The sequence below is a fragment of the Scyliorhinus canicula genome, chromosome 1 (assembly GCF_902713615.1).
Source record: "Scyliorhinus canicula chromosome 1, sScyCan1.1, whole genome shotgun sequence".
Classification (NCBI taxonomy): Eukaryota; Metazoa; Chordata; class Chondrichthyes; order Carcharhiniformes; family Scyliorhinidae; genus Scyliorhinus; species Scyliorhinus canicula.
The window spans coordinates 281705692-281733541 of NC_052146.1; the positions used below are offsets into that span (position 1 = coordinate 281705692).

Below are 27850 nucleotides of genomic sequence, written 5' to 3' on the forward strand. Positions count from 1 at the left end.
ACTAGGATAAATAAACTATTAAAACTAATTGACTATTGTAGAGCTGCTGCAAATCAAGTCTACACTCCAGCACAACCTACTCCCAACTCCCCAGCCTAAGGGTCACTTAGTTGGTTTACACTGCCACCTAGTGGTCAGAGGTAGTGCACAACATTAGGTACAATCTTGCTTTATGCATATCATCACATGCACAACGCTCAATTTTTCCACTGCGTTACACAATGACAACATCCAGAATATCAATAGCTCTCCCTGCAATTTTTTCTTGCTTTTGTTTAGGAGGGTGGCTGCAATTTAGATTTCTTTCCGCATTTGTGCAAACTCTCAATAATTCATTTTGATGAAATGAAGACAAATCAAACGCACCACAGATTTGATCAACAAAAAGGTAGAAGTGAAGATTTTACTGATACCTGTAGTCCCATTATTTCTTTCCACGTAATCGCAAAACAATTTCAGTCTGGGTTTTGCAAAGTGACTGAAATGGATGGCACTTCAATGGAAAATGTTATACAGGCACATTTAAACCCAATTGCAAACCATTAGGTGGAAGAAGTATATATATTATTTTAAAGTGAGGGACACAATTATTATCTTGCAAGTTGCAACGTAGAACAAAGACTGATTTTACAAAAGAAGCTAGCTGGAGTCTAGGTAAGCGGTTGCAATGAATATCCAGTTAAATAATATTAGCTAATAAATTTAAGCATGATTGTCGTGCTCTCTATAACTAAAGTTAGCACTTGGGAACTGCTTGACGGTTTAATTGTTTGCATCATTGTATTAAGTGGATTACTGCATGTCCCAAAAGACAACGAATAACATTTCAAATTAATTTCCATCAAGGTTATATTATGCCTAATTGGATACGTGAATGTATCATATGGCAAAAAAAAAATCAGTAAGTATCAGAAATTTTAACCACAACTTTGGAAATCATAATTTCTTTGTCTTGTGATCAAGACCTCCACTGCAATTGACATAATCAGCATTGACTAAAAGGTACTGTCAACTTACAATAGATTGCAATGTATTGTAACTTATAATACATGCTGTGGAGATGCCGGCGTTGGACTGGGGTGAGCACAGTAAGAAGTCTTACAACACCAGGTTAAAGTCCAACAGGTTTGATTCAAACACGAGCTTTCGGAGCGCAGCTCCTTCCTCAGATTCACCTGTGGAAGGAGCTGCGCTCTGAAAGCTCGTGTTTGAATCAAACCTGTTGGACTTTAACCTGGTGTTGTAAGACTTCTTACTATAATACATGCCACAGACAGAAAATCGAACCTAGTTGGGTAAATAGATAGCTACTATCCTTGAATGAGCACTTAAAAAGGTTATTTCACAGTGGAACATTAACAGAATCACAAAATTGTTATGACGCACGAGGAGACCATTTGACCCCATCTTGTCTGCTCCGGCTCTTCAAACAAGCATCATGACTTTTGTGCCATTCTCCTGCCTTCTCTCCAAACCCTGCATGGTTTCTATTAAAATAGTCATCCAATGTCAAATTGAATGCATCAATTGAACCTGCCTCCACTCCACTTCCAGGCAGTGCATTCCAGACTCTAACTACACGCTGCGCGAAAAAGCTTTGTATCATATCACATTTGTTTATTTTACAAGTGGGGACAGTTTCACACCATCTACTTTATCCAACCCCTCAATTTTTAACATCTCTATCAAATCTCCTCTTAGCCTTCTCCTCTTCAAGGAGAACGGTCCCAACATCTCCAATCTCTCTTCATAACTGTAGCTTCTCATCCCTGGAACCATTCTTATTAACCTCTTTGGTACTCTCTCCAATGCGTTCACATCCATCCTGGTGTGGCATCCAGAATTGTACCCAGTACTCCAGCTGAAGTCTAACTCGTGTCTTGTATCGGTTCAGCATAATCTCCTTGCTCTTTTACTCTATTCCCTATTAATAAAGCCCAGGATGCTTTACTAACTGCTCTTTCCAGCTGTCCTGCCACCTTCATAGAACATAAAACAGTACAGCACAGAACAGGCCCTTCGGCCCTCAATGTTGTGCCGAGCCATGATCACCCTACTCAAACCCACGTATCCACCCTATACCCGTAGCCCAACAACCCCCCCCCCCTTAACCTTACTTTTTTATTAGGACACTACGGGCAATTTAGCATGGCCAATCCACCTAACCCGCACATATTTGGACTGTGGGAGGAAACCGGAGCACCCGGAGGAAATCCACGCACACAGGGGGAGGACGTGCAGAATCCACACAGACAGTGACCCAGCCGGGAATCGAACCTGGGACCCTGGAGCTGTGAAGCATTTATGCTAACCACCATGCTACCCTGCTGCCCCTATAATATACACATGTACATCCAGGTCCCTCTGCTCCTACACCTCTTAATAATTTTACCCCGTATTTTATATTGTCTCTCCAAGTACTTCCTACTAAAATGCATCACTTCAAACTTCTCCATATTGAACTTCATCTGCATCTATCTGCCCACTCCACCAACTTGTCTATGTCCTTCTGAAGTTCTATACTGTCATCCTCATGGTTTGCATTGCTTCCACGTTTCATATCATCTGTAAACTTAGACACTGTCCACTGAACACCAAGATCTAGATCATTTACATCAGGGAAAGCAAGTATCCCAATACTGACCCCTCTAGCCTGAAAAAATATCCATTAACCAGTACTCAGACAATTTTGTATCTGTGTTGCTACTATCCCTTTCCTTCTCACAAATCTGTTGTGTGGCATCGCATCAAATGCTCCTTGAAAGTCCATGTACACCACATCATCAATATTACCCTGATCAATCCTCAGTTACCTCTTCAATACAACCCCAGAGAATTTGTTCAACATAATTTCCCCTTTAGAAATCCATCTTGGTCCTTCCTAACCAACCCACATTTTTCCATGCGACTACTTTTTTTATCCCGAATAATTATTTCTAGATGCTTCCCCACCACTGAAGCTAAATTGACTGCACTGCTAGGTTCTTGCTCACCAAAAGTATCAAAATGCATAGTTACTTTCAACCAACATAAGATTAAATGCCATCAGAACATAGAACAGTACAGCACAGTACGGGCCCTTCGGCCGACGATGTTGTGCCGACCATTTATCCTAAACCAAGATCAACCTAACCTCCACCCCTTCAATTTACTGCTGTTCATGTGCCTGTCCAATCACCTTCTTAACAATCCTATCAACCTGGGTGGCAACTTTGAGGGATCTAATATATGTACATGGACCCCAAGATTCCCCTGTTCCTCCACACTGCCAAGAATCCTGCCTTTAACCCTGTATTCAGCATTCAAATTCGACCTTCCAAAATGAATCACTTCACATTTATCTAGATTAAACTCCATCTGTCACTTCTCAGCCCAGCTCTGCATCCTGTCAATGTCCTGTTGTAACCTACAACAGCCCTCAACACTATCTACAACTGCACCAACCTTTGTGTCATGGGCAAACTTACGAACCCACCCTTTCACTTCCTGATCCAAGTCATTTATAAAAATCACAGAGCAGATATCCCAGAACAGATCCCTGCGGGACACCACTATTCTTAGATTCTTGTTCGGCAAAGTTATTTAGAATTACAGTACCGAGGTGGGTCAATGGGCTTGAGGTCCAAATCAACTGTGATCTAATTGCACAGGGTCAGGGGGCTGAATGATCCAATTTTGCTTTCCCCTTCCCACTTCACTGTCTTAATTATAGTAAAGCTTCTCCAGGTAGGTTGGGGAGGTTTTAAACTAATGAGGCAGGATGATGGGAACCAGATTAGGAAGTTAGAGGTCAGTAAAGAGGCAGCAACTAAAGCCAGTAAGGTACTAGATAATAAACTCAATGTGACTAAGGGGAAGAGTAGACAGGGAAGAGATGATGATCGCAAAGGAACAAGTGATCTGAGGTGCATTTTAATGCGAGAACTGTAGCAGGTAAGGCAGATGAACTTAGAACTTGGATTAGTACCTGGGAATATGATGTTATTGGTATTACTGAGACTTGGTTGAGGGATGGGCAAGACTGGCAACTAAATATCCCAGGGTATAGATGCGTCAGGAGGGATAGAGAGGGAGGTAAAAGGGGTGGAGGAGTTGCATTACTGGTCAGAGATGATATCACAGCTGTGATTAAGAAGGGCACGATGGAGGATTCGAGCACTGAGGCAATATGGATAGAGCTAAGAAATAGGAAGGGTGCAGTAACATTGTTGGGACTTTACAATAGGCCTCCCAAAAGCGAGCGTGTAGTAGAGGTACAAATATGTAGACAGATTATAAAACAATGTAGGAGCTATAGGGTGGTTGTGATGGGAGATTTTAACTTCCCCAACATTGAATGGGACTCATGCAGTGTTGGAAGCGTAGATGGAGCAGAATTTGTAAGGACCATCCAGGAGAGTTTTTTAGAGCAGTATGTAAATAGTCCAACTCGGGAAGGGGCCATACTGGACCTGGTATTGGGGAATGATCCCGGCCAGGTGGTTGAAGTTTCAGTCGGTGATTACTTTGGGAATAGCGATCACAATTCCGTAAGTTTTAGAATACTCATGGACAAAGACGAGAGTGGTCCTAAAGGAAGAGTGTTAAATTGGGGAAAGGCCAACTATAACAAAATTCGACAGGAGGTCGGGAATGTGGATTGGGAGTAGCTGTTTAAGGGTAAATCCACATTTGAAATGTGGGAGTCTTTTCAGGAAAGGTTGATTGGAGTGCAGGACAGACATGTTCCTGTGAAAATGAGAGATAGAAATGGCAAGATTAGGGAACCATGGATGACGGGTGGAATTGTGAGACTAGCTAAAATGAAAAAGGAAGCATACATAGGATCGAGGCGACTCAAAACTGATGAAGCTTTGGAGGAATATCGGGAATGTAGGACAAATCTCAAACGCACAATAAAGAGGGCTAAAAGGGGTCATGAAATATCTTTGGCTAACAGGGTTAAGGAAAATCCCAAAGCCTTTTATTCGTATATAAGGAGCAAGAGGTAACTAGAGAAAAGATTGGCCCACTCAAAGACAAAAGAGGGAATTTATGCGTGGAATCAGAGGAAATGAGTGAGATTCTTAATGAGTACTTTGCATCGGTATTCACCAAGGAGAGGGACATGACGGATGTTGAGGCTAGGGATGGATGTTTAAATACTCTAGGTCATGTCGGCATAAGGAAGGGGGAGGTTTTGGGTATTCTAAAAGGCATTAAGGTGGACAAGTCCCCAGGACTGGATGGGATCTTTCCCAGGTTACTGAGGGAAGCGAGGGATGAAATAGCTTGGGCTTTAACAGATATCTTTGCAGCATCCTTGAGCACGGGTGAGGTCCCGGAGGACTGGATAATTGCTAATGTTGTCCCTTTGTTTAAGAAGGGTAGCAGGGATAATCCAGGGAATTATAGACCTGTGAGCTTGACGTCAGTGGTAGGCAAACTGTTGGAGAAGATACTGAGGGATAGGATCTATTCACATTTGGAAGAAAATAGACTTATCAGTGATAGGCAGCATGGTTTTGTGCAGGGAAGGTCATGTCTTACAAACCTAATAGAAGTCTTTGAGGAAGTGACAAAGTTAATTGATGAGGAAAGGGCTGTAGATGTCATATACATGGACTTCAGTAAAGCATTTGATAAAGTTTCCCATGGCAGGTTGATGGAAAAAGTGAAGTCGTATGGGGTTCAGGGTGTACTAGTAGATGGATAAAGAACTGGCTGGACAACAGGAGACAGAGAGTAGTGGTGGAAGAGAAAGGTGACGAGTGGTGTTCCACAGGGATCCGTGCTTGGACCACTGTTGTTTATGATATATATAAATGATCTGGATGAAGGTATAAGTGGTCTGATGAGCAAGTTTGCAGATGATACTAAAATTGGTGGAGTTGCAGATAGCGAGGAGGACTGTCAGAGAATACAACAAAATATAGATAGATTGGAGAGTTGGGCAGAGAAATGGCAGATGGAGTTCAATCCAGGCAAACGCGAGGTGATGCATTTTGGAAGATCTAATTCAAGAGCGGACTATACGGTTAATGGAAGAGTCCTGGGGAAAATTGATGTACAGAGAGATCTGGGAGTTCAGGTCCATTGTACCCTGAAGGTGGCAACGCAGGTCGATAGAGTGGTTAAGAAGGCATACAGCATGCTTGCCTTCATCGGACTGGGTATTGAGTACAAGAGTCGGCAGGTCATGTTGCAATTGTATAGGACTTTGGTTAGGCCACATTTGGAATACTGCGTGCAGTTCTGGTTCGCCACATTACCAGAAGGATGTGGATGCTTTAGAGAGGGTGCAGAGGAGGTTCACCAGGATGTTGCCTGGTATGGAGGGTGCTAGCTATGAAGAAAAGTTGAGTAGATTAGGATTGTTTTCATTGGAAAGACAGAGGTTGAGGGGGGACCTGATTGAGGTCTACAAAATCATGAGAGGTATGGACAGGGTGGATAGCAACAAGCTTTTTCCCAAGAGTGGGGGTGTCAATTAAAAGGGGTCACGATTTCAAGGTGAGAGGGGGAAAGTTTAAGGGAGATGTGCGTGGAAAGTTTTTACGCAGAGGGTGGTGGGTGCCTGGAACGCTTTGCCAGCGGAGGTGGTAGAGGCTGGCACGATAGCATCATTTAAGAAGCATCTAGACAGGTATATGAACAGGCGGGTAACAGAGGGAAGTAGATCCTTGGAAAATGGGCAACAGGATTAGATAAAGGATCTGAATCGGCGCAGGCTGGAAGGGCCGAAGGGCCCGTTCCTGTGCTGTAATTTTCTTTGTTCTTTGGTACTTCACAGGAACATTTTCAAACATAATTTGGGACCAAGTCACAAAAGAAGATTTTAGGACAGATGACAAGTGCCTTGAAGGTACAAAGAGACAGGAGATGCTGAGAGATGTAGGGAGGGGATTCCAAAACTTGGGCATAGGTACCAGAATGCATGGATGCCAATGGTGGGATGTTTAAAATCAGGGACTGTGCCAGAGGCTGGGATTGGAAGAGCATAAATATTGGAGGAAACAAAAACAGAAAATACTAGACAATCTCAGCTGGTCTGACAGCATCTGTGGAGAGAAAGGGAGCTAATGTTTTGGTCTGGGTGACTCTTTGTCAAAGCTAACCAGACTCAAAATGTTAGCTCCCTTTTCTTTCCACAGATGGTGTCAGACCAGTGAGATTGTTCAGTATTTTCTGTTCTTCTTTCAGATTCCAGCATCCGCAGTAATTTGCTTTTATGTAAATATTGGAGGGTTGTGGATCTGGAGGAGGTTACAGAGCAGGGATCAATGCTATCCTGGATTTTAAAACAAAGATCAGAGTTTTGAAACTGTGGTATTGCTTAACCTCGAGTCAGTACAGAATGCGGATAACCTTGAATTTACAGAGGGTAGTTGTGGGAGGTCAGCTAGAGTTCCTTGGCATAGTCAAGTCTAGAGGGAACAAAGGCAACGGTTCAGGATTTCAACAGATTTACAGAGATAGAAATGGAATCAGATGAAATTCGAGATGGAAGGAGATGGAAGGAGATGGCCTTCACGATGGCACGAATAGGGTAGCAAGGTGGCGCAGTGGGTTAGCCCTGATGTCTCACGGCGTCGAAGTCCCAGGTTCGATCCCGGCTCTGGGTCACTGTTCATGTGGAGATGGCACATTCTCCCCGTGTTTGCGTGGGTCTCGTCCCCACAACCCAAAGATGTGCAGGCTAGGAGGATTGGCCACGCTAAATTGCCCCTTAATTGGAAAAAATGAATTGGGTACTCTAATTTACAAAAAGAAATGATGGTACGAATATATGGTCAGAAAGTCACCTTGGGGCAAAATATAATTTCAGGATTTCAGGTAAGGAGTGTAATAACATATAGAGATAGTGGAGGGATAGAGAGAGCTGGGTGTCCAGAGAACTTCTACAGCGCAGAGGGAGGCCATTCAACCCATTGAGTCTGCACCAACCCTCTGAAAGAGCACCCCACTCCCCCGCCCAAACTCCATAATCGCCACCCTATCCCCAGAAACCCACCTAACCTGCATAGCTTTAGATTGTGGGAATAAACCGGAGCACCCGGAGGAAACCCACGCAAGACGTGGGGCAAAAGTGCAATTTCCACACAGTGGCACCCAAGGTCAGAATTAAACCCGGGTCCCGGGCGCTGTGAGGCAGCAGTGCTAACCACTGTGCCACCGTGCCGCCAATGTGTGCATGTAAAATGGTTGTGTTTTCAAATGACGTCACTGAGGGGCAGTGTGTAGATGAGAGTTAGAAAGGAGCCAGTGATAGATTCCTGGGGGACACCAAACGCTGGAGTGGGAAGAAAACCCATTGTTGATAATTCCCGGTTTACGAAAAGATGATAAGAAACTAACCAGGCAAATTCAGTCATGCCCAGCTGTGCCACGGAGGAGAGGCATTGCAGCAGGAGGATGTGGTCAATCATATCGAAGGTTAGCGACAGGTCAAGAATGAGCAAGAACAGTTCACCTTTCTCCAAGGCATTTAGGATGGCACACCCACCTTTGGTAAGTGCTGGTTCGGTTCTGTGGCAAAGACAGAAATCTCGATCGAGAGATTATAACATGCAGTTCAGGAAAAATCGTATAGGTACAGGCAGGCAACAGCATGCCCAAGGACTTTGGATGACAAAAGGAGTTTGGAGATCGGGCAATAGTTTACAAGTATAAAGGATGAAGGTTTTTTTATTAGGGGGGAGGGACCATGATGGCCAATTTAAAGGAAAGACAGGAGAGTCTCTGTGGAAAGCGATCTATTGATATCAGCCAACAGTGGCTCCAGCAAGCACAGTTGCATAATTAGCAGTTTAGTGAGAATAGGGTGGAGGGAGGGGGAGGTGGGCCTCTTGAACAGACGAGCCTGTAGACAGGTCGGAGAGAAAGTCGAGCATGATGTAAATAGTTTCGGATCAATTCTCTCAAAAAAATCTGGAGACCTTTGATGTCAATTTCTTATTGTAAACTTATTTCATAATCACAATAGAATTTTATTTTAAAAAAATAAAGTAGATAAGGGGTTTCGGGATTTTAAAATATCTCGAGGTATAATTATATTCCTGTTTCCACACATATAGTTAAGTGGTTTTGATGCCAACGACATAACTTGATGTCTTGAAATTTGAGAATAGTCATTCTAACACTACAGATGCCAGCGCTGGATGCCTGGTCGATGTAAATTTGTCAAATGTTCTTAATTGTTTAAGTGGTACTCTCCAGTGAAATTTTATAAATCTCCATTGCCGTTCGTACATTGACTGTATTGTTTTCTCAATATGGTTACTGAATTGAGTCAGAAAGATAATCCTAAAAGAAAATGTATTGCACTATTTAACTACACTGCAGTAGTTGAACAGATAGATGGTGAGCTAAAAGGCCCCAAAAACAGGTCACACACGCAAATTGAGAAACCAAGAATACCTAACTTTTGAAACTAAATTCCACGCTAACTCAATCAAAATTACATGGAAAAAAATACGCTGATGTTGTGGAGGACCTACAGTATGAAGACATATTGTTTGAAGGCCTCGGGTGACTGTCTGTGCCGAATTTGCGCTTTCTCCCCATGTCTGCTGTGTTTCCTCCGGGTGCTCGAGTTACATCCCACAGTCCCAAGATGTGCAGGTTAGGTGGATTGGCCATGCTAAGTTGCCCCTTGGTGCCCAAAGGGTTAGGTGTGGTTACTAGGTTACGGGGAGAGGGTGGGGGCTTGGGCCTAGGTAGGTTGCTCTGTGCAAGTGTGTGTGCAGACCCGATGGGCCAACTGGCCTCCTTTTGCACTGTGGAGATTCTATGATATTGTTCAGACAAGCATACTCCAGGGGTGAACATTAGTAACAAGAATTTGATAGTTATGTAATGATATGTATATTGACTGGAATGTAAAGCATTAACAAGTTCATGATAATGATTCTTACCACTAGAGGGAACCATAGAACAGTCATATAAATATCATGTGGCTAGGGGATTCTGGGATAAGATTAGAAAATGATTAGTTGAGAAGATGATTAGATGAGTTAGGAGAGAGCTGGAAGAGTGTCAGGCATAGAGAGCAGCTGTATACTTGAAAGTTCTGTGAGTTAGAGATAGCACAGTTTTATACAATAACCTTCTACTTTAGGAATGTGAACGGATCTTAGTTAGTAGTGTAATACATTTATAGTTTGTTTGTTAATAAAGCTTTGCGTTCTTTATTCAACACTACACATCCGAGCCATCCAGATAAAGTAGAATAGTGAATACAACAATACTTAAAACAAATTAAAGATCTACAGCATTATCACGGAATGGAGATAATTGCCATCTCACATTATAAAATTACCTCTTCAGGGCCAGTGAGTTGTTCATCACTGATTATAAGTACACTGTTAAAATGGAAGCTGTACCTCATTCAACTGGGCATCACTTTTTCCAACTTCACAAGCTGTGAAGGTTCATGTCAATATAGATGATTTCCACCTTCAAGGACTGCAAAAGTGCACCGAGGAGGAGCAGGGAACTATTGACATAAATGTTTGGATCTCTCCACTTAACCCAGCTAGAATGGGTGGCAGAGGTTTCACTAAATAATGGTTATGAGCGCCAACATTGTCACTGCAACCACAGAATTTAGGCCATAACCTGAAATAATTTCACAGCAGATTTAATCACCAGTTCATGGTGAAAACAGTGCGCAGCAGAAACCTGCCAAGGGTCCTTCGGCAGTACTTTCCAAACCATTGGTCTGTGTCACCAAGAGGAATAAGGGCAGAGGGCACTTATGAACATCACCACTTGCAAGTTCCCATTAAAGCCACACATACCATCCCGACTCGTATAGCACCCGTCCCTCACGGTCAGGTCAAAAATTCAGAACTCCCTTCCTAAAAGCAGAGTTAAGCCAATTAAAAAAACACATGGATTGCAGTGGTTCAAGATGCAGGCTAACTGATGAGTAAAGAACCAGCGTTGACATGAGGAAATGTTATTTTATGCGATGGGTGGCAAGGATTCAAACTGCACTGCCTGGTGTCACAATTCGATGATAAATAAATTTGCACAAAATGACTCCAGCCATTTGGGATATCAGAACAGGGCCTTCAACCTATTGCTGCAAAAACATTTGAGTATTTATCGGCATCTCAAGTTGAATGACAGTAGATTAGTTAGGAAACATGGCGTTACTTTTTCAATAGAAATGTACTGAATAAATCACTGGTCTTCTGGCTCCCTTTGCATACTTGAAGAGTCACGTAGTCAAGTTAAAAACCCCCGACTCCAAAAGCCCTGTCTAACCAGCCAGTCCATGGCTGTCAAATGGTTAACTAAACATTCACTTCAGGCACTCATGTGTTAAATGTCCATGGGTTTGATTGCAGGTCCCTGCTGCCAACTTGTTTCAGAGAGGGGCATATTACAGGCGCAACACTGCGTTGGCCCACAGCTTTGTTTAAAATATAATTCTAAAGCAGTCCAAAATATTTTTCTTTAAACTTCCACCAGTCAGATTAGACTCCCAATTCCTCTTAGTCACTGAGAGCCATAGTAATTCAAACGTTTGCTATATTTGTTTACTTTTGGAACCGTCAGTCAAGCGTGGCAGCAAGACTAGGACTACAGGCTCCAGTCTGACAGCAGCCTGTGATCCCAGTCACACACCCACATGCCTGATGGACAGCTCGAAAGGTAAACAAACTTTACTGTCTTGGGTCTTTGGAAAATGTGTTTAAAAATGAAATAAAGTTGAGGCACTGAGGTTTTAAAGTCAATATTCCACAGCAAATAAAATTACATTTATATTTTTGAGTGCTGGAGAAAGGAGGTTTAAAAACTATACATTCTGTTACTCCTTCTCTAAACTGATTTCTAGAACAATAAATTCCTGACAAAGCAAAAGGTGTTCTATTTCTAACAAAATATTTCTGGCTGCCGTGTACCTCCACTGATCAAAGGTGACCTTGTACTCCTGTATTATAGACTGTCCATTAATGACTTTTAGCCGCATAAAGGCCCCAGATTGTGCTCACACCCATTTCAGAAGCACTGCCGACATGCCGTTTGCTTACAATGGCATAAATGGCTATGATCGGGTGCGAATTCTGACTAAACAGTGAAATCAAACAAATTGGAAATGGGTCAACTCCACTGAAGTTTTAATTGTGGGCCTACTTAGGCAGCGCATGAAATGAAGCTTAAGAAGGAAGTCAAATGCCATTCTATATTACAGATCTGGCTCTAAATACTACTGAGTTTCAAGGGCCTTTAATGGCAGCTTGAAGGAGGATTGTCCAAAAACCTGCCCGACATTCTCGTCTGCATTTGCTGGGTGAACTTTTCCTCGACCGTTTCGGAGGGGCCTACCTGTCCGACCACTTAACTTGGGTGGTCCTATGGCCTTGGATTTTGCCCCTTTAAGATTTCAAGGTTTCGATCATATGAATTTCAGAGGGCCCAAGACTAATTACACATCACAGTCACAGAGCTTTTCGAGCTGACTTTAGAAAGCACTAATTACTACGCTTGATAAAATATTGTCCTCGAAATAATGTGACCTGAAAATAATAATTTGTGATTAACAGATTAACGAGCAAGGCTGAAGTAGTCAGAGAAGGGTAACACCAGTCCCCATACTGTTAAAAAATGTTTGAATTAAACACAAACTTGAAATGCTTCGAAGGATCAGAATTCCAAGCACAAGAAGATTAGATGCAAGGATTTTCCAAGCTTTTTGTTTTAGGATCTGCTTACGCACATATCAGGCAAGCCACTAGCTATGATTAAAATGATCATCCCATTAATCTGCATACATCTCAGGCTGTAGACACCAACATTTCTGTGCTGTTCGAGATTCAGGATGTATTCACCAACTGAAACCTGACCGAAAATAGTCATTTTTCAAATCTCTTGGCCCCCAAATGCAAAGAGCACAAAAATGTCAGTAGGAATCATAGCTCCAATAGTTAGAGAACTTAGGAACACAATGTGTAAAAGTGACTCATTTTAAAATGGCCAACTTGTCATCTACTTTGGCTCCCTTGCAAAATAAAACAAGGAATTCTGTGTGCTTGCAGGAGATAAATAGGGGGGAGGAAAAATCTACTCCCAAGCCACTAACAAGGATCATTGAAAAAGTGTTCTCATGATTAACAGCCTTGCCTCAGATATAAATATCTTTGTAACACTACACAGGAAAGCTAATAACACGGTTATATATAGTTTAACGCTGAGGAAAGATAATAACACGGTTATATATAGTCTAAGACAGCAATTTTAAAGTTTGGTACACCATATTTTGGTTGTGCATCCCAAGAACCTCTCCTGGGCCAATCGGCTTCCAATTTGTTTATGACACTGATTAATTGTGCTACTTGGCAATGTCTCATGCCAAAACAAATATCGTCACGATTAAAATACATAATATCACTTACCTAGTCTTTTATTTATAAAAAGGCTGAACTCGGTTCCATTTACCTTGATTAATGAATTCTTCCATTTTGTCTTTAAAAGGCTGTAGATGTTCTTCTGGTGAAAGGCGGCAGACTTTTTCCATTTCAGTCTCACAAGCTGCAACAAGAAAGATGAAAGGGCCCCTCACATGATTATCAAGTCAAAAAACATTGTGACTTTTACAACTTATATTTTGAAATGGGCACGCAGAATCATAGTCGGATCCCCAAAACGATATGCATGGTTATTCTAACCCAAGAGGTGACTTTTGATGGTGGGGTTAGCTTTATAAGCCAAGTGCTCATGGGATATTCACTCAAAACGTGCCTCTTGATACATGACACCAGTTCTCTAATAACACATTCAGTTGCAGAGAAACAAGTGACTTTTTCTGTAAAGCAGCAACACTCTTTGTTTTATCAATTTATTTCAGCCTAGAAGTTGGAGATAAAATAGATATCCTACAACAACTGTGCGTAGGATTAGTTTCTACAATGAAGTGGTGCAAAAACGGAATGAGAAAGATCATTTTATTCACCAGTTGAAATGAAATGAAATGAAATGAAATGAAGATTGCTTATTGTCACAAGTAGGCTTCAAATGAAGTTATTGTGAAAAGCCCCTAGTCGCCACATTCCGGCACCTGTGCGGCGAGGCTGGTACGGGAATTGAACCGTACTGCTGGTCTGCCTTGGTCTGCTTTCAAAGCCAGCTCTTTTAGCCCTGTGCTAAACCAGCCCCTTTTCAGGATGAATGCCAAACATATGGGGCAGGATCCTCCAGTCTCCCAAACGTGTTTTTCCCGGCGATGTACCACTCACTGGCGGAAGGATTCCCACTGTTTGCCAATGGGATTTCCCATTGAAACCACCCCATGCCGCCCAGGTGCGCTGCCAGCAGGAAAGGAGAATCACAAAGGCCGGAGAATTTTGAGTCCAATTTTGATCCTCAAATATTCTAGTGGGTTGGTCAATGATGAAGATGCCAATACCCATTGATTTCCTGCAAATAAGATCAATTTCTCAAATGTTAGGGTAGCGCAGTGGTTAGCACTGCCGCCTCACGGCACCAAGGTCCCAGGTTCGATCCCAGCTCTGGGTCACTGTCCGTGTGGAGTTTGCACATTCTCCCCGTGTTTGCCACAACCCAAATATGTGCAGGATAGGTGGATTGGCCATGCTGAATCACTTCTTAATTGGAAAAAATGAATTGGGTTTTTACATAATCCCATGACAATCCAACTAAAAGAGCAAGTCAAAACCACTGCTTTCAAAATACACAAGAAAATAGGCTATCAAATGCTCTAGAAGGGCATCCAACAGCATTTGCTGTTAATTGAACATATTCTAGGCTTTTTATTGCTAGGATAATTATTGCTGAAATTGCAAGCTGACAACAAGAGGAGCAGCAGGGCATCGGGACATGAGCGAAAAGGAGAAATAACTGCGCGTCTCCTTAACCAATCAGATTGCCAATGATTGTGAAATTCACCTCACGAAGCTGAAAACTTAAGTGTAAATTAACATTGGTAAATGCAATTTCAAATCAGATACAGAAAGGGAAATAAAGTAGAGGGAAAGAAAGATGGGATTGAGACACACCGAGAAAGAAGCAAGGAAACAAAACTTGAACATTTCAAATGGTACATTTTAAAATGTCCAACAATGGAAACCTGCAGGAATGAGACCCCACACTTGCAATAATTAAAAGTGATGCCAGAATTTATCACATCATTAAAAAAGGTACTTGGACAGAAAAAGATAAGATTTAACTTCTTGCAGCAGGTTTTGTTTTGTATTGACCAGAGAAATAATTCAGCATCACTCAGTGGGCAGCACGGTAGCATAGTGGTTAGCACAATTGCTTCACAGCTCCAGGGTCCCAGGTTCGATTCCGGCTTGGGTCACTGTCTGTGTGGAGTCTGCACGTTCTCCCTGTGTGTGCATGGGTTTCCTCCGGGTGCTCCGGTTTCCTCCCACAGTCCAAAGATGTGCAGGTTAGGTGGATTGGCCATGCTAAATTGCCCGTAGTGTCCAAAATTGCCCTTAGAGTTGGGTGGGTTTACTGGGTTAAAGGGATAGGGTGGAAGTGTGGGCTTGGGTAGGGTGCTCTTTCCAAGAGCTGGTGCAGATGTGATGGGCTGAATGGCCTCCTTCTGCACTGTAAATTCTATGAAGTGCATATCAAATGATCAGCCGGATTGTTTTCTGGAAACAGCGTTTTGCAAACAGTGGAGAGGCAGAACGTGGCCAACAACCTTGGGTTATGAACCATGGATCTGCCCCATGCCGGAAGTTGCGATAGCATTTGTGTGGTACTTTTACAATGATTCCACTATTGCGTAGTTTGGAGAGAGCATTGCTGGGAATATGGCACAACTTCCTGTTTACTGAGCACACAAAAAGGTTCATTATGGAAAAATAATACCAGTTGGCTGATTTTCCAGAAGCATGTCTTGTTTGTCCACTACAAAAAGAATCCTAACTGCTAAATTTCCTGGAAATATTAGCACTTGACTCACTGTAGCAGAGCATGAACAATGGGGCATTATCCTTGACGATTATTTTGACAAAAATATGATGGTACAATCCCTGCAGGTCAATTTTCATGTTCACAATGATCTGATGTTTGGCTTGACAGGAAATCATTAGAAAGATTGCAAGTGTCCAAAAAAAAAGTCTCCCTCCACAGAGCAAAACACATAATTGAAAGCATTTTTCAGAAATAGTTCTATCAACTTCTCTGCACACAACAATTGCATTACATATCAAGTGAAATGTCTTGAATTTATAAATCACCTTGAATTACTCCATGGTGCCAGGCTGCATTTAATAGCCAATGTGCAAATATAAATAGGTCTGAAATTCTGTAACCTGCAAGGCCAGGTGCTGGGCAGTTTCTTTTTTGTTCAGCGCAGACATGAAGGACCCACTGGTCTCTTCCTGCACCACAACTTTTCTATGGTCAACAAAGGTTAAGCAGTTCTTAAGATTGGGACTAGTGCTACCCATGGGAGATGAGAGTTGGGTGGAGCTGCTACACATGATCTCTGAAAAGATCTGAACTCGCTTACAGTGAGTCAGTGTTTTTGAATATTTCCAGGAAATGTAGCTGTTCGGATTCTTTTTGTGGTGGACAAACAATAAGACATGCTTTGGAAAAATCAGCCAACTGGGATTATTCTTTCCATAATGGGACTTTTTGTGGGCTTGGTAAACAGGAAGTTGTGTCATATTCCCAATGTTCTCTCTAAAATGTGCAACAGTGGAATAATTGTGAAAAGTACCAGAGGAATCTCTCAAGCTTGTCCCCTTTTGGATATAATTCACATATGGTATCAAAAATAAAAAAGATTACACTGCACCATGTACAACAAAGAAATCTTAAAGGTCAGTGATCATAAGCCCCTTTTTTCTGCAAAGTCTTGTTCAAAATCCTAATGCCTTTGTACCTTCCAAGACATTTTTTGAGACTGTGTCATCATTCCTTAGGCTGCTTCCATCACTGGGCTCCCCACTAAAGGGACATGACTATATCAACAGCAAGTCTTGGCACACTCCATGAATGTCTATTGAGGTGTAATGAAACAAAATCTCCAAGTTGAAAGTCCTTGCACATCCTAGGAATAAGTCTCTTAATGCAGCTTGGGTAACATTAGCTTCAGTAAATCCCTTGAACTCGAGCCCCGATTTCCCCAGAGGAACACTCTGATACAAAACACCATTAGAAATATTTCAAAAACATAAACTGCCACTATTACATATCCAGAAAGAAAGAAAAAATGACAGGCTAAAGTACAGGGCACGAGACATAGCCCTCCCTTAATTCTGACAAAATGCCAACTAACCAACCTTTCTCGCAATGCTGAGACGCTTTTGCATTGCCAGCGCTCCCCCAGCTTTAAAGAAAACAGGGACGTTGGCCACACTAAGTTGCTGAAGTCAATTCTCAGGTCTGACCACGAACAAGACGAAATACTGTTTCTGAAGCTAGTCAGGTTTGATTGAAAAGATGCAGAGCGCCAAAGTTGGCAAGGCAAGAATGGGATTGGTAAGTCACATGAAGGCACGGGTCTTATTTATAGACAGAACAGAGATGGGTCAATAACTGTGGGTCACAGATTTAAATTATTGGCAATAGATCCAAAGGAGGCCCCCCTCCCCCATCCCCCACTCAGCTGCTGAGATCTAGAACATTCTATATAACAAGTAGGGGAGCCAATTCCATCAATTATTTTCAAAAGGATTTGGGCAGACAGTTAAATTAGGAAAGAGTTGAGGACAAAAAAAAGCAACGGGGCGGTATGTGATAGAACTGTTCTTCCAAAGAGCCAGCAGGGATAACGGGCCAAGGAAACTATGATGTTTAAACCGCAAGCTGGTTCTCTAATGTAAAATGAAATCATACAGAAACTAATGATTACAACATAAAATAAAGCAGAAAGACAAAAGCAAAAGTACTGCCAATGCTGGCAACTCTCAGCATGTCCTTTCATCAGCCCTCCAGCATTCAATGAAAGATTATTGACCTGAAACGTTAATTCAAGTTCATAAATGCTCTATTTAAGGTACACCAACATAACAGGCAGGTTAAAATGGGCTGTGTAACCTGCCATTGATCTGTTGGGTGAAGGGACCACCTGCTGCAGCAATAAGGCATAAAGGTCTGGTTCTCAAATCCACAGATAATTCATAACAAAAAGGAATATTAGATTTAAATTTGAAGGCTGCATAGCATAGTTCAACGTCAATATCAATCGTGGTCAGCTGCCCCTCAATTTCAGGATGACGTCCGCTCAGGGACTAAACAGGCCAAGTAAAGTTGCCATAGACCCAGATGACCATAGGCTGTTTTTCCCCCTTTGATGGGGTAGCTGACTGGTGGTGATTAATCCTGAGGATCTCCACACCTCAGACGAGGCGCAAGGTTGAGAAGGCGAGTCCTTCATGAATAACCTTCATGAATAACCTTCATGAATAATAGACCAATACTCGACTAACAGATTGCTTAGCATGCAAGCAGGGTCTCTCATGAGCTGGCGGTATCAGAGTGTAGAATGTGGTTCAGTTCCTTCTTTGTCACCACTCTGCCTAATTATTAAGATGGTGTGTCAAAGTGTGATGCACCTTGTCGACGTTCTGAACAATTGGTAGAAAGCTCCCCCCCCCATACATTGAAGTCAATGCCGCAACGGTTCAAGGAAGAGCTTCAGGTTGTCTTTGACGTGCTTTCTATTGATTAGCATGAATACTGAGCCACAAAATAGGGGCGACTGGTTGACTCGTGTTTGAGTTCCTTTTCAGCCCAAGCCACGCTTATTGAAGAGATGCCATGCAGGGAATGAAAGATCTCCCGGGAAAAGGTTGGTGGTGAGTATGGGGACAGGAAGTGAAGGGAAGGAAAAGTGGAAATTGCACCTGACAAGTTCTAATGCCCTTTGTTGACTGGGAGAAGTTGTAGCAACAGCCAACCTGTCCTCCCTCCACTGCAGAAGAATTGCAAAAGGGACAACTTAGAAAAAGTAACTTGTCCCGAAAAACAATGATAAAGTTACAGCAGATATTTTTAAAATCTAACTTCCTTTACGGACCATTTCTTTGAAAATTAAGAATAAAACAAAATCAGCATTTGCACCCCACCCCGTGGCATTATCGTTGGGCCATTCGGGCTGCGTTTGTGAATTTTAATGGTAGCAGGATATGAATCGGAGCAGTAGCAGAGAGGTATTTTAGAAGAAATCGTATCAAACAAGCACACTCTGTCACAGTGACTTCAGTACGTGAACATTTGACTCATCGTCAATGCAGCCATCCTTAAGTTTCCCAGACAAAATTCCTACCCAAAAGGGTGTTGTTAGTCTGATCAAACTGCATTTCGCCACAGACGTTTGCTAAACATGGAGAGGAGACAGGCAGGCAAGGCAGGTTTTCCAGTCTGTTTGCTCAGTTTTTGCAGTCATTTATCTAAATGAGGAATGAGGCTGCAGAATCTTAGATCAATATACTCCCATCAAAGTTTTTTTTCCCTCCCCAGGATCTTGTAAAATTTTTTTTAAAAAGAAACAATTTTGCAAACCGAGGAACAAACAGTTGCTTCACACTTGAACCAAAAAAAGAAAACTACCCGAGATAAACATCATGAATGGAATGTACGCCTTTTTAAGAAAAGTTCAATTAGAACCAATACAAACGCAACTTTTAGTCAAGAGTGCTATGAAAATGCAAGACTTTTCACTCATATAGTACCTTGTGGACATGACATAGAAAATGTTCTGAAGTGCTCCACTAGAACATAATCAGGCAAAGGTTTACACCAAGCTCAAAGAGGGGATATCAAGAGAGGTGACGAAAAGCTTGCTCAAGAGTTTTAAATTCTTAAAGAAGGAGAGTGCAGCAGAGAGACAAGGGAATTCAGTACAGGAATTCCAGAACTTAGGGGCAGTGGCTAAATTCATAACAAACAGTGGAAGGACAAAAGGAGCTGGGAGGTGCAAGAGGCGAGAGTTGGAGGAACACTGCATTCTTGAAGGGCTGGGGAGGGATGGGGTACCGTGTAAGCAGCACTCGGTATAAAAGAGGCTATATGGAAAGTTTTGGAGGAACAAGTTCACAAGTGGTTGGAAGATGTGAGCCTGGCAGAGACAGCGTTGGAGTAAACTGAGCCACAGGCTGACAAAAGGCAGGAAAGGCTGGTCTTCATCTTCTCACCATATGAGCATATCCTTTCTGCTAAGTCACCTCATGAACCCATTTATAACGCCTTTCAACAGCTTTCAAAGCATACAGTGACAGGAATACCTACTTTTATTTTCCCGTTGTATTGTCTAATTTTGTTGAGAGCACCACGCCATTTAAATCGAGGTGAGATAATCAAAGCACAGCTGATGTTTTGTTATATTAAAGCCGCACTTTCCAGGGCAATTCAAGAGCAGAGGGAGCTGGTACAGTAGCATGCAATAGTAAATCCCTAGCTAGTCATATATCAGGCTAGATAAACTTTAGTATGGGCGGTAAATCATGGCTCTATTCCCTTCTGCAATGTTACTTTCCATGTTAATATGCAAGTATGTGCAGCTTGCCCCAAATTTGACTTCACTCTTGGAAGCATGTCTGAAGTTGGGAATGGGCGGTGAGCAAAGTGTACCAAAAATACCAGAAGCAAAATGTGCGCGAGAACTAGTCCCAGTCAGAAACTGCAGCGACTGGGGCAAAGTTTAAAACAAAAAGTGTAACATCACCCAAATTTATGGAAATTAAAACTGCACAACTTTCTAAAAAGAAACGAGGCTTCAAATTTAGGATTAACCAATGCCTATTTCTCCAAACACATTCCAGTACTTGACAAGAAAGCAAAAGAGCACTGCAATACTCAGAGGAATAATCCATGCCATGGGACGTCACAAGAATGACTTGTCAGTGGTCCTATGTTGGTAGTTAGTATTTAGAATCAGAATTCCTACAGTGCAGGAAGGAGGCCATTTGACCCATCAGGTCTGCACTGACCCTCTGAAAAAGCATCCCCAACCCAGGCCCACTCCCCCACCCTATCCCCATAACCCCACCTAACCTAATAATAATCTTTATTGTCGCAAGTACATTAACACTGCAATGATGTTACTGTGAAAAGTCCCTAGTCGCCACATTCCGGTGCCTGTCCGGGTACACAGAGGGAGAATTCTCAGCTCGTATGGGAATTGAACCCACGCTGCTGGCCCTGTTCTGCATCACAAACCAGCTAGCCCACTGAGCTAAACCAGCCACTTTGGACTGTGGGAGGAAACAGGAGCACCCTAAACAGGTTGAGATGCACTTTGTTCTACTGATTCAACTCTTGCCTCCGCATCCAATTGAAAAGTCATGGACATGGACCACTTTTTAACATCGTAAAATGTCCCTAACTTCACAGGAGAGATTACAAGACCAAAAAATATATAATTCAACATTGAATGACATGAGGAGATTATTTTGACAGATGACCAAAAGCTTCAAAGAGGTAGGGCGGAATTTTCCGCAAGGCCTGACGCCTTTGTGAAACCCGGAGAGGTTCACAACGGCGTCGGAAGCCTCTCCCGGCCCACTATTCTCCCCTCCCCGGGGGGATAGGAGGGCCGTACCGGGAAACTCGGCCGCCGGGCCTTGTCCCTGGCTTCAAGGCCCGGTGCGCCAAGAATGACGCCGCTGCGGCGCCTAATGACGTCAGCCGCGCATGTGCGGGTTGGACAGCTCAAACCTGCGCATGCGCGGTTGCCGTCTTTCCCCTCAGAGTGCGTCCCCTTGAGACGCCGGCCCGTCCCAAGCACGGTCCCGGATCTTCCCCCAACAAGCCCCACACTTACCTGGCGCGCCATATTCACGACAGCAGTGACCAGGTGTGGTTGCCGCCGTCGTGAACAGGTCGGGAACGGCAGGACGCTCGGCCCATGCGGGCCGGAGAATCGCGGGCCGCCATGAAAAATGGCAGCCCGCGTTTCTCCGAGCGGCGTTTCGCAAAACCGGACATGCCATTTTTTGGGGGGGGGGGGGGGGGGGGGGGGGGGGGGGGAAAGAGTAGCGGGAGGTGCGGAGAATCGCGCCCGTAAGCTTTAGGCATGCCTTATAGAAAAGGAGAGAGTTGGAGATGCTTTCGGGAGGACGTCCAGAGCTCAGGTCCAAAGCAGCTGGAAAAGGAGGAAGCATGACAGCTAAAGCAAAAGAGAAATGGAGAGACAGATACATGTAGTGCTCAGTGAGATTGTTGAAGATAGAAAGTCAGAGCTTAAACTGCTATAATGTAGGACTATGTGACTGCAGTAGTCCAGGGCAGGGAGATAGAAATACACAAAATAATTCAAGTCGCCTTATGGTCTGCCGCAGAATATTAAAGGTAAGACCACAACAACTCCCAGAAGATGTGTCATCATTAGCTACAGCAGGGCAGTAAATTTTAAGCATGCAATACTCATGTCTTTGGAGACAGAAATAAGAAATATCCCTGCTAAGCCAGAAATTAAATACAGGAACTGCACCAGGAACCTAGTTTAGTTTTTAAACTTTCAGATTATTCACATTGCATTTAAGATACACCGTTATGTCTCTAAAAATGACTCTTTGTAGAATCACACAACGAAGAATGATGAACTCATCGGGCAGTATTTACCACAGCTGCCAAACACATGGCATCCAACGTTAGATTTACTCGTACCCATTTAATTTCCTATTCAACTTGCATGGCAGGTTGCTCTAAGTGGACGATTAAAACAGAGCCAATACCCTCTAAAGGGGCAACACGGGGCCGTGCATTCAAGGCATTCTACAAATAAGAGGCCTTCCCTATCAAGATGGACATGAGGAATCTTTTACCTCGGAGGGTCGTCAGTCTGTGGAAATATCTTCCCCATGAGGCAGTGGAGGCTGGGGTAGTGAATTTCTTCAAGACCGAGTTCGATGGATTTTTGATAGACACGGGGGCAGCGAGGGTGGAGAGCTGATCGGAAAGGAGTTGAGACCACAGGCAACTTAACAACAATTATTAAAAAGGAAATATAGTTTGACCAATCAGCATGCCATGCTGAAACAAATCTCGGGTGTGTTAACCAATCATGTCTCCAAATTGTTATAATTTGATCGGTATATGGAATAAAATGTATTACACAACAAATCATTGGGAGACTTTAATTTTGTTTGCTTCTTTCAATTTTATTTTGGGAGAGGGATTACACGAGACGTGTTGGGGTGGAAGGGGAAGAGGGTCAAAGTTGTCGAATTTGCAAGAGACAGATTTTCTAAAAGATATGTTGGCTCTCTTCAAAGATTGGTGATCTAAAAACGTTGCTCTGCGCGTCGAGTTGATTTAAGTCATGTAGTGATTGCTGGAAATTCCAGCATAGAATAGAGCTGGTGCAAAAAGCCATCAGTTGCTGTGACTGCTGAGGAAGGATGCTGACAGCTGTGGATGATCAAAAGCAGATCAGGTTGCTACACAAACTACATGTCAATTGCCTCTAAGAAAGGCAAGATTGGGCTTCCACAAAGCTATGACATGTGGAGGTGAAACGGTCGTTTGGAGCTTAATTCAAAATCCATACAGTAGTTCAATGCTGTTCCTTCGTCCATTACAGTCGACCTATATAAATCACTCCTGACCATCTCTCCCACCCCAAAGAAAAGGATTGAAAGACAAAGAGCAGTCAAGTTGGAACTAATTTTGCACAGTAACTCATTAAAAGCAATCGCATTTGTCGTATAGTAAATATATTTCCCCTGACATGTAAACTTGCATCAGAATTATTGCACAAACAAAAGCAAACAACACCTTAATCTTTTACCATTATTATTTTAAAAGCTAAAGTATGCTAATTTTCAACAATGTCCCATATAGGTTACATTTTAAATGAAAATTTAATTTGGTGCTTCGGTTTCCTCCCACAGTCCAAAGCTATGCTGGTTAGGTGGGGTTCTGGGGATTGGGCCCAGGTGGGGTGCTTTTTCAGAGGGTCAGTGCAGACACAATGGGCCAAATGGCCTCCTTCTGCACTGTAGAAATTCTAAGGTTCTACGGTTGTTTCTTAGTATCCAGAAGCAGGTGGGATTACTGGGATAGGGTGGGGGCATGTGCCGAGGTAGGGCGCTCTTCCAGAGGGTCAGTGCAGACTCGATGGACCAAATGGCCTCCTTCTACACTGTAGCGATTCTATGATATTATGAAACATAAGCTAATGGAGGCAAGTTACCTGTCTCAGGAAAATTCATTTAATTCCCAGGAATTAAATGTGGCAAAGAGTAGTGGGAAGTCAGAAGATTGGGAAGGCTACAAAAACAAACAGAGGATAACAAAGAGTGAAATAAGGAAGGAGAGGTTCAAATATGAAGGTAGGCTAGCCAGTAACATTAGGAATGATAGTAAAAGTTTCTTTAAATACATTAAAAACAAACGGGAGGCAAAAGTAGACATTGGGCCGCTCCAAAATGACGCTGGTAATCTAGTGATGGGAGACAAAGAAATAGCTGAGGAACTTAATAAGTACTTTGCGTCAGTCTTCACAGTAGAAGACATGAGTAATATCCCAACAATTCAGGAAAGTCAGGGGGCAGAGTTGAATATGGTTGCCATCACAAAGGAGAAGGTGCTAGAGAAACTAAAAGGTCTGAAAATTGATAAATCTCCGGGCCCAGATGGGCTACATCCTAGAGTTCTAAAGGAGATAGCTGAAGAAATAGTGGAGGCGTTAGTTATGATCTTTCAAAAGTCACTGGAATCAGGGAAAGTCCCAGAGGATTGGAAAATCGCTGTTGTAACCCCCCTGTTCAAGAAGGGAACAATAAAAAGATGGAAAATTATAGGCCAATTAGCCTAACCTCGGTTGTTGGCAAAATTGTAGAATCCATCGTTAAGGATGAGATTTCTAAATTCTTGGAAGTGCAGGGTCGGATTAGGACAAGTCAGCATGGATTTAGTAAGGGGAGGTCGTGCCTGACAAACCTGTTAGAGTTCTTTGAAGAGATAACAAATAGGTTAGACCAAGGAGAGCCAATGGATGTTATCTATCTTGACTTCCAAAAGGCCTTTGACAAGGTGCCTCACGGGAGACTGCTGAGTAAAATAAGGGCCCATGGTATTCGAGGCAAGGTACTAACATGGATTGACGATTGGCTGTCAGACAGAAGGCAGAGAGTTGGGATAAAAGGTTCTTTTTCGGAATGGCAACCGGTGACAAGTGGTGTCCCGCAGGGTTCAGTGTTGGGGCCACAGCTGTTCTCTTTATATATTAACGATCTAGATGACGGGACTGGGGGCATTCTGGCCAAGTTTGCCGATGATACAAAGATAGGTGGAGGGGCAGGTAGTATTGAGGAGGTGGGGAGGCTGCAGAAAGATTTAGACAGTTTAGGAGAATGGTCCAAGAAGTGGCTGATGAAATTCAACGTGGGCAAGTGCGAGGTCTTGCACTTTGGAAAAAAGAATAGAGGCATGGACTATTTTCTAAATGGTGACAAAATTCATAATGCTAAAGTGCAAAGGGACTTGGGAGTCCTAGTCCAGGATTCTCTAAAGGTAAACTTGCAGGTTGAGTCCGTAATTAAGAAAGCAAATGTAATGTTGTCATTTATCTCAAGAGGCTTGGAATATAAAAGCAGGGATGTACTTCTGAGGCTTTATAAAGCACTAGTTAGGCCCCATTTAGAATACTGTGAGCAATTTTGGGCTCCATACCTCAGGAAGGACATACTGGCACTGGAGCGGGTCCAGCGGAGATTCACACGGATGATCCCAGGAATGGTAGGCCTAACATACGATGAACGTCTGAGGATCGTGGGATTATATTCATTGGAGTTTAGGAGGTTGAGGGGAGATCTAATAGAAACGTACAAGATAATGAATGGCTTGGATAGGATGGACGTAGGGAAGTTGTTTCCATTAGCAGGGGAGACTAGGACGCGGGGGCACAGCCTTAGAATAAAAGGGAGTCACTTTAGAACAGAGATGAGGAGAAATTTCTTCAGCCAGAGAGTGGTAGGTCTGTGGAATTCATTGCCACAGAGAGCGGTGGAGGCCGGGACATTGAGTGTCTTTAAGACAGAAATTGATAAATTCTTGATTTCTCGAGGAATTAAGGGCTATGGGGAGAGAGCGGGTAAATGGAGTTGAAATCAACCATGATTGAATGGTGGAGTGGACTCGATGGGCCGAATGGCCTTACTTCCACTCCTATGTCTTATGGTCTTATGGTCTTATTTCTCTTTCTTCCTTTCCCCTGGAATGACAAACTACTTTTCCCCATAAGCTAATAGTCAAACATTTCTGAAATGCATCGACCTACATGCCTTACTGACATCACTGCATTCAGGAGATTGTGTGTTTAATAAACTTAATGCTACATATCCAAAATGCACAAATTGTTTCAGTGCAACGGACAAACTAATGCATGGAAAAAAAAATCTAATTGCAACATAGATAATTATTATGGTACATATTAGTCTCTTTGTCAGTGCATTTATGATGTTAAAATAAAGGCACATTAGAAACAAATAACTTAATAGGAATGGAGTGGTAGCATGGGACAGTCCAGTCAGGTGGATAGACAGTTCCCGATAACCAAGAGCGAGAGTTTGTGCCCAGTGGCAGGGTGGGGGAGGACATATTCATCATGATCCATGGAGGTGCCAACGACATTGATAGGATTAGAGAAACGTTCCTGCTTGGAGAATATTAACAGCCAGGGCTAAATTAAAAAACACAACCTCAAAGGTAATTATCTCTGGATTATTAATCTTTTAATGTCACAAGTAGGCTTTAATTAACTCTGCAACGAAGTTAATGTGAAAATCCCCCAGTCGCCACACTCCGGCACCTGCTCGCGTGCATCGAGAGAGTATTCAGAATGTCCAATTCACCTAGCAAGCACGTCTTTTGGGACTTGTGGGAGGAAACTGGAGCACCTGGAGGAAACCCACGCAGACACAGCGAGAACGTGCAGACTCCACACAGACAGTGACCCAAGCCAGGATTCAAACCCGGGTTCCTGGCACATGCGTGGCTCAGAGACTGGTGTGGGAGAAATTGATTTCAATTCATGGGGTACTTCAATTCATGGTACCAGTAATGGAGAAAGGTGAGAGCTCTACTGTGATGCAGGTCTACACCTGAAATTGGTTGGGACTCTGTTCCAGCAAATCATCTAACCAGGAAGGTAGAAAGGGCTTTAAACTAAATGATGGGAGTGAGGAATTATGTGAGGGAAGAAGTTGTCATTATGGAGACGTGTCTGCAGGACAATCAAAGCTGGGAATTAAATTTGCAAAGGTATTCAGCATTTAGGGAGGATGAGCAATAACTAATATGAGGTGGGAGGTGGCACTTTGAGTAAAGGACGAGATCAATACATTAATGAGGGAGCATCTTGGATCGGAAGATCAAAATGTAGAATCACTTTGGGTGGAGCTAAGAAACATCTCGAGGTGGCAAACATTTGCAGGAGATGTTTACAGGCAATTATTGGTAAGGTAGAGCAGGCATAAAGTGAAGGTTCAGGTAACAGGAAATTCTGTAATCATTGGAGACTTCTATCTACATATAGACTGGGTTAACCTAATTAGCATTATGCTGTGGAGGATTGATGGGATGGTTTTCTAGAACAATCTGTTGAGTAACAAACTAGAGAATAGGCTATTTCTGATCTAGTGTTATGCAATGAGTGATCCCGAGTCGTGCACGGCGAGGCCAATTGATCGTGCCCAGAGTATTTCTTAAATGGGTGAGAGATTGGAAATTCTTAATGTCCAAAGGAATCTGGATGTTCTTGTTCATAAAGTCACTAAAAAAGGTTAAAAGTAACAAGGAAGGCACATGCTATTTTAGCCCTTATTGCAAGGGGATTTGAGGACAGGAGACAGGAATAACTAAGGGCGCGATCAAACGGCCACGCTGTGCCTGAAAAGTAGCAGTCTGTGGCGCAAAGTGGCCGAAGGAA

General features: G+C 42.9%; 1 protein-coding gene across 2 annotated transcripts in view; it reads right to left on the bottom strand.

The window, feature by feature from the left end:
* Window positions 1–27850, bottom strand: part of fmn2b (formin 2b) — a 499858-nt gene that overhangs the window by 73286 nt on the left and 398722 nt on the right. For both annotated transcript variants that reach the window (XM_038814212.1, XM_038814205.1), the window contains one exon: window positions 13429–13521. In XM_038814212.1, the coding sequence (XP_038670140.1) occupies window positions 13429–13521 (93 nt within the window). The remainder of the gene's footprint in view (window positions 1–13428; window positions 13522–27850) is intronic.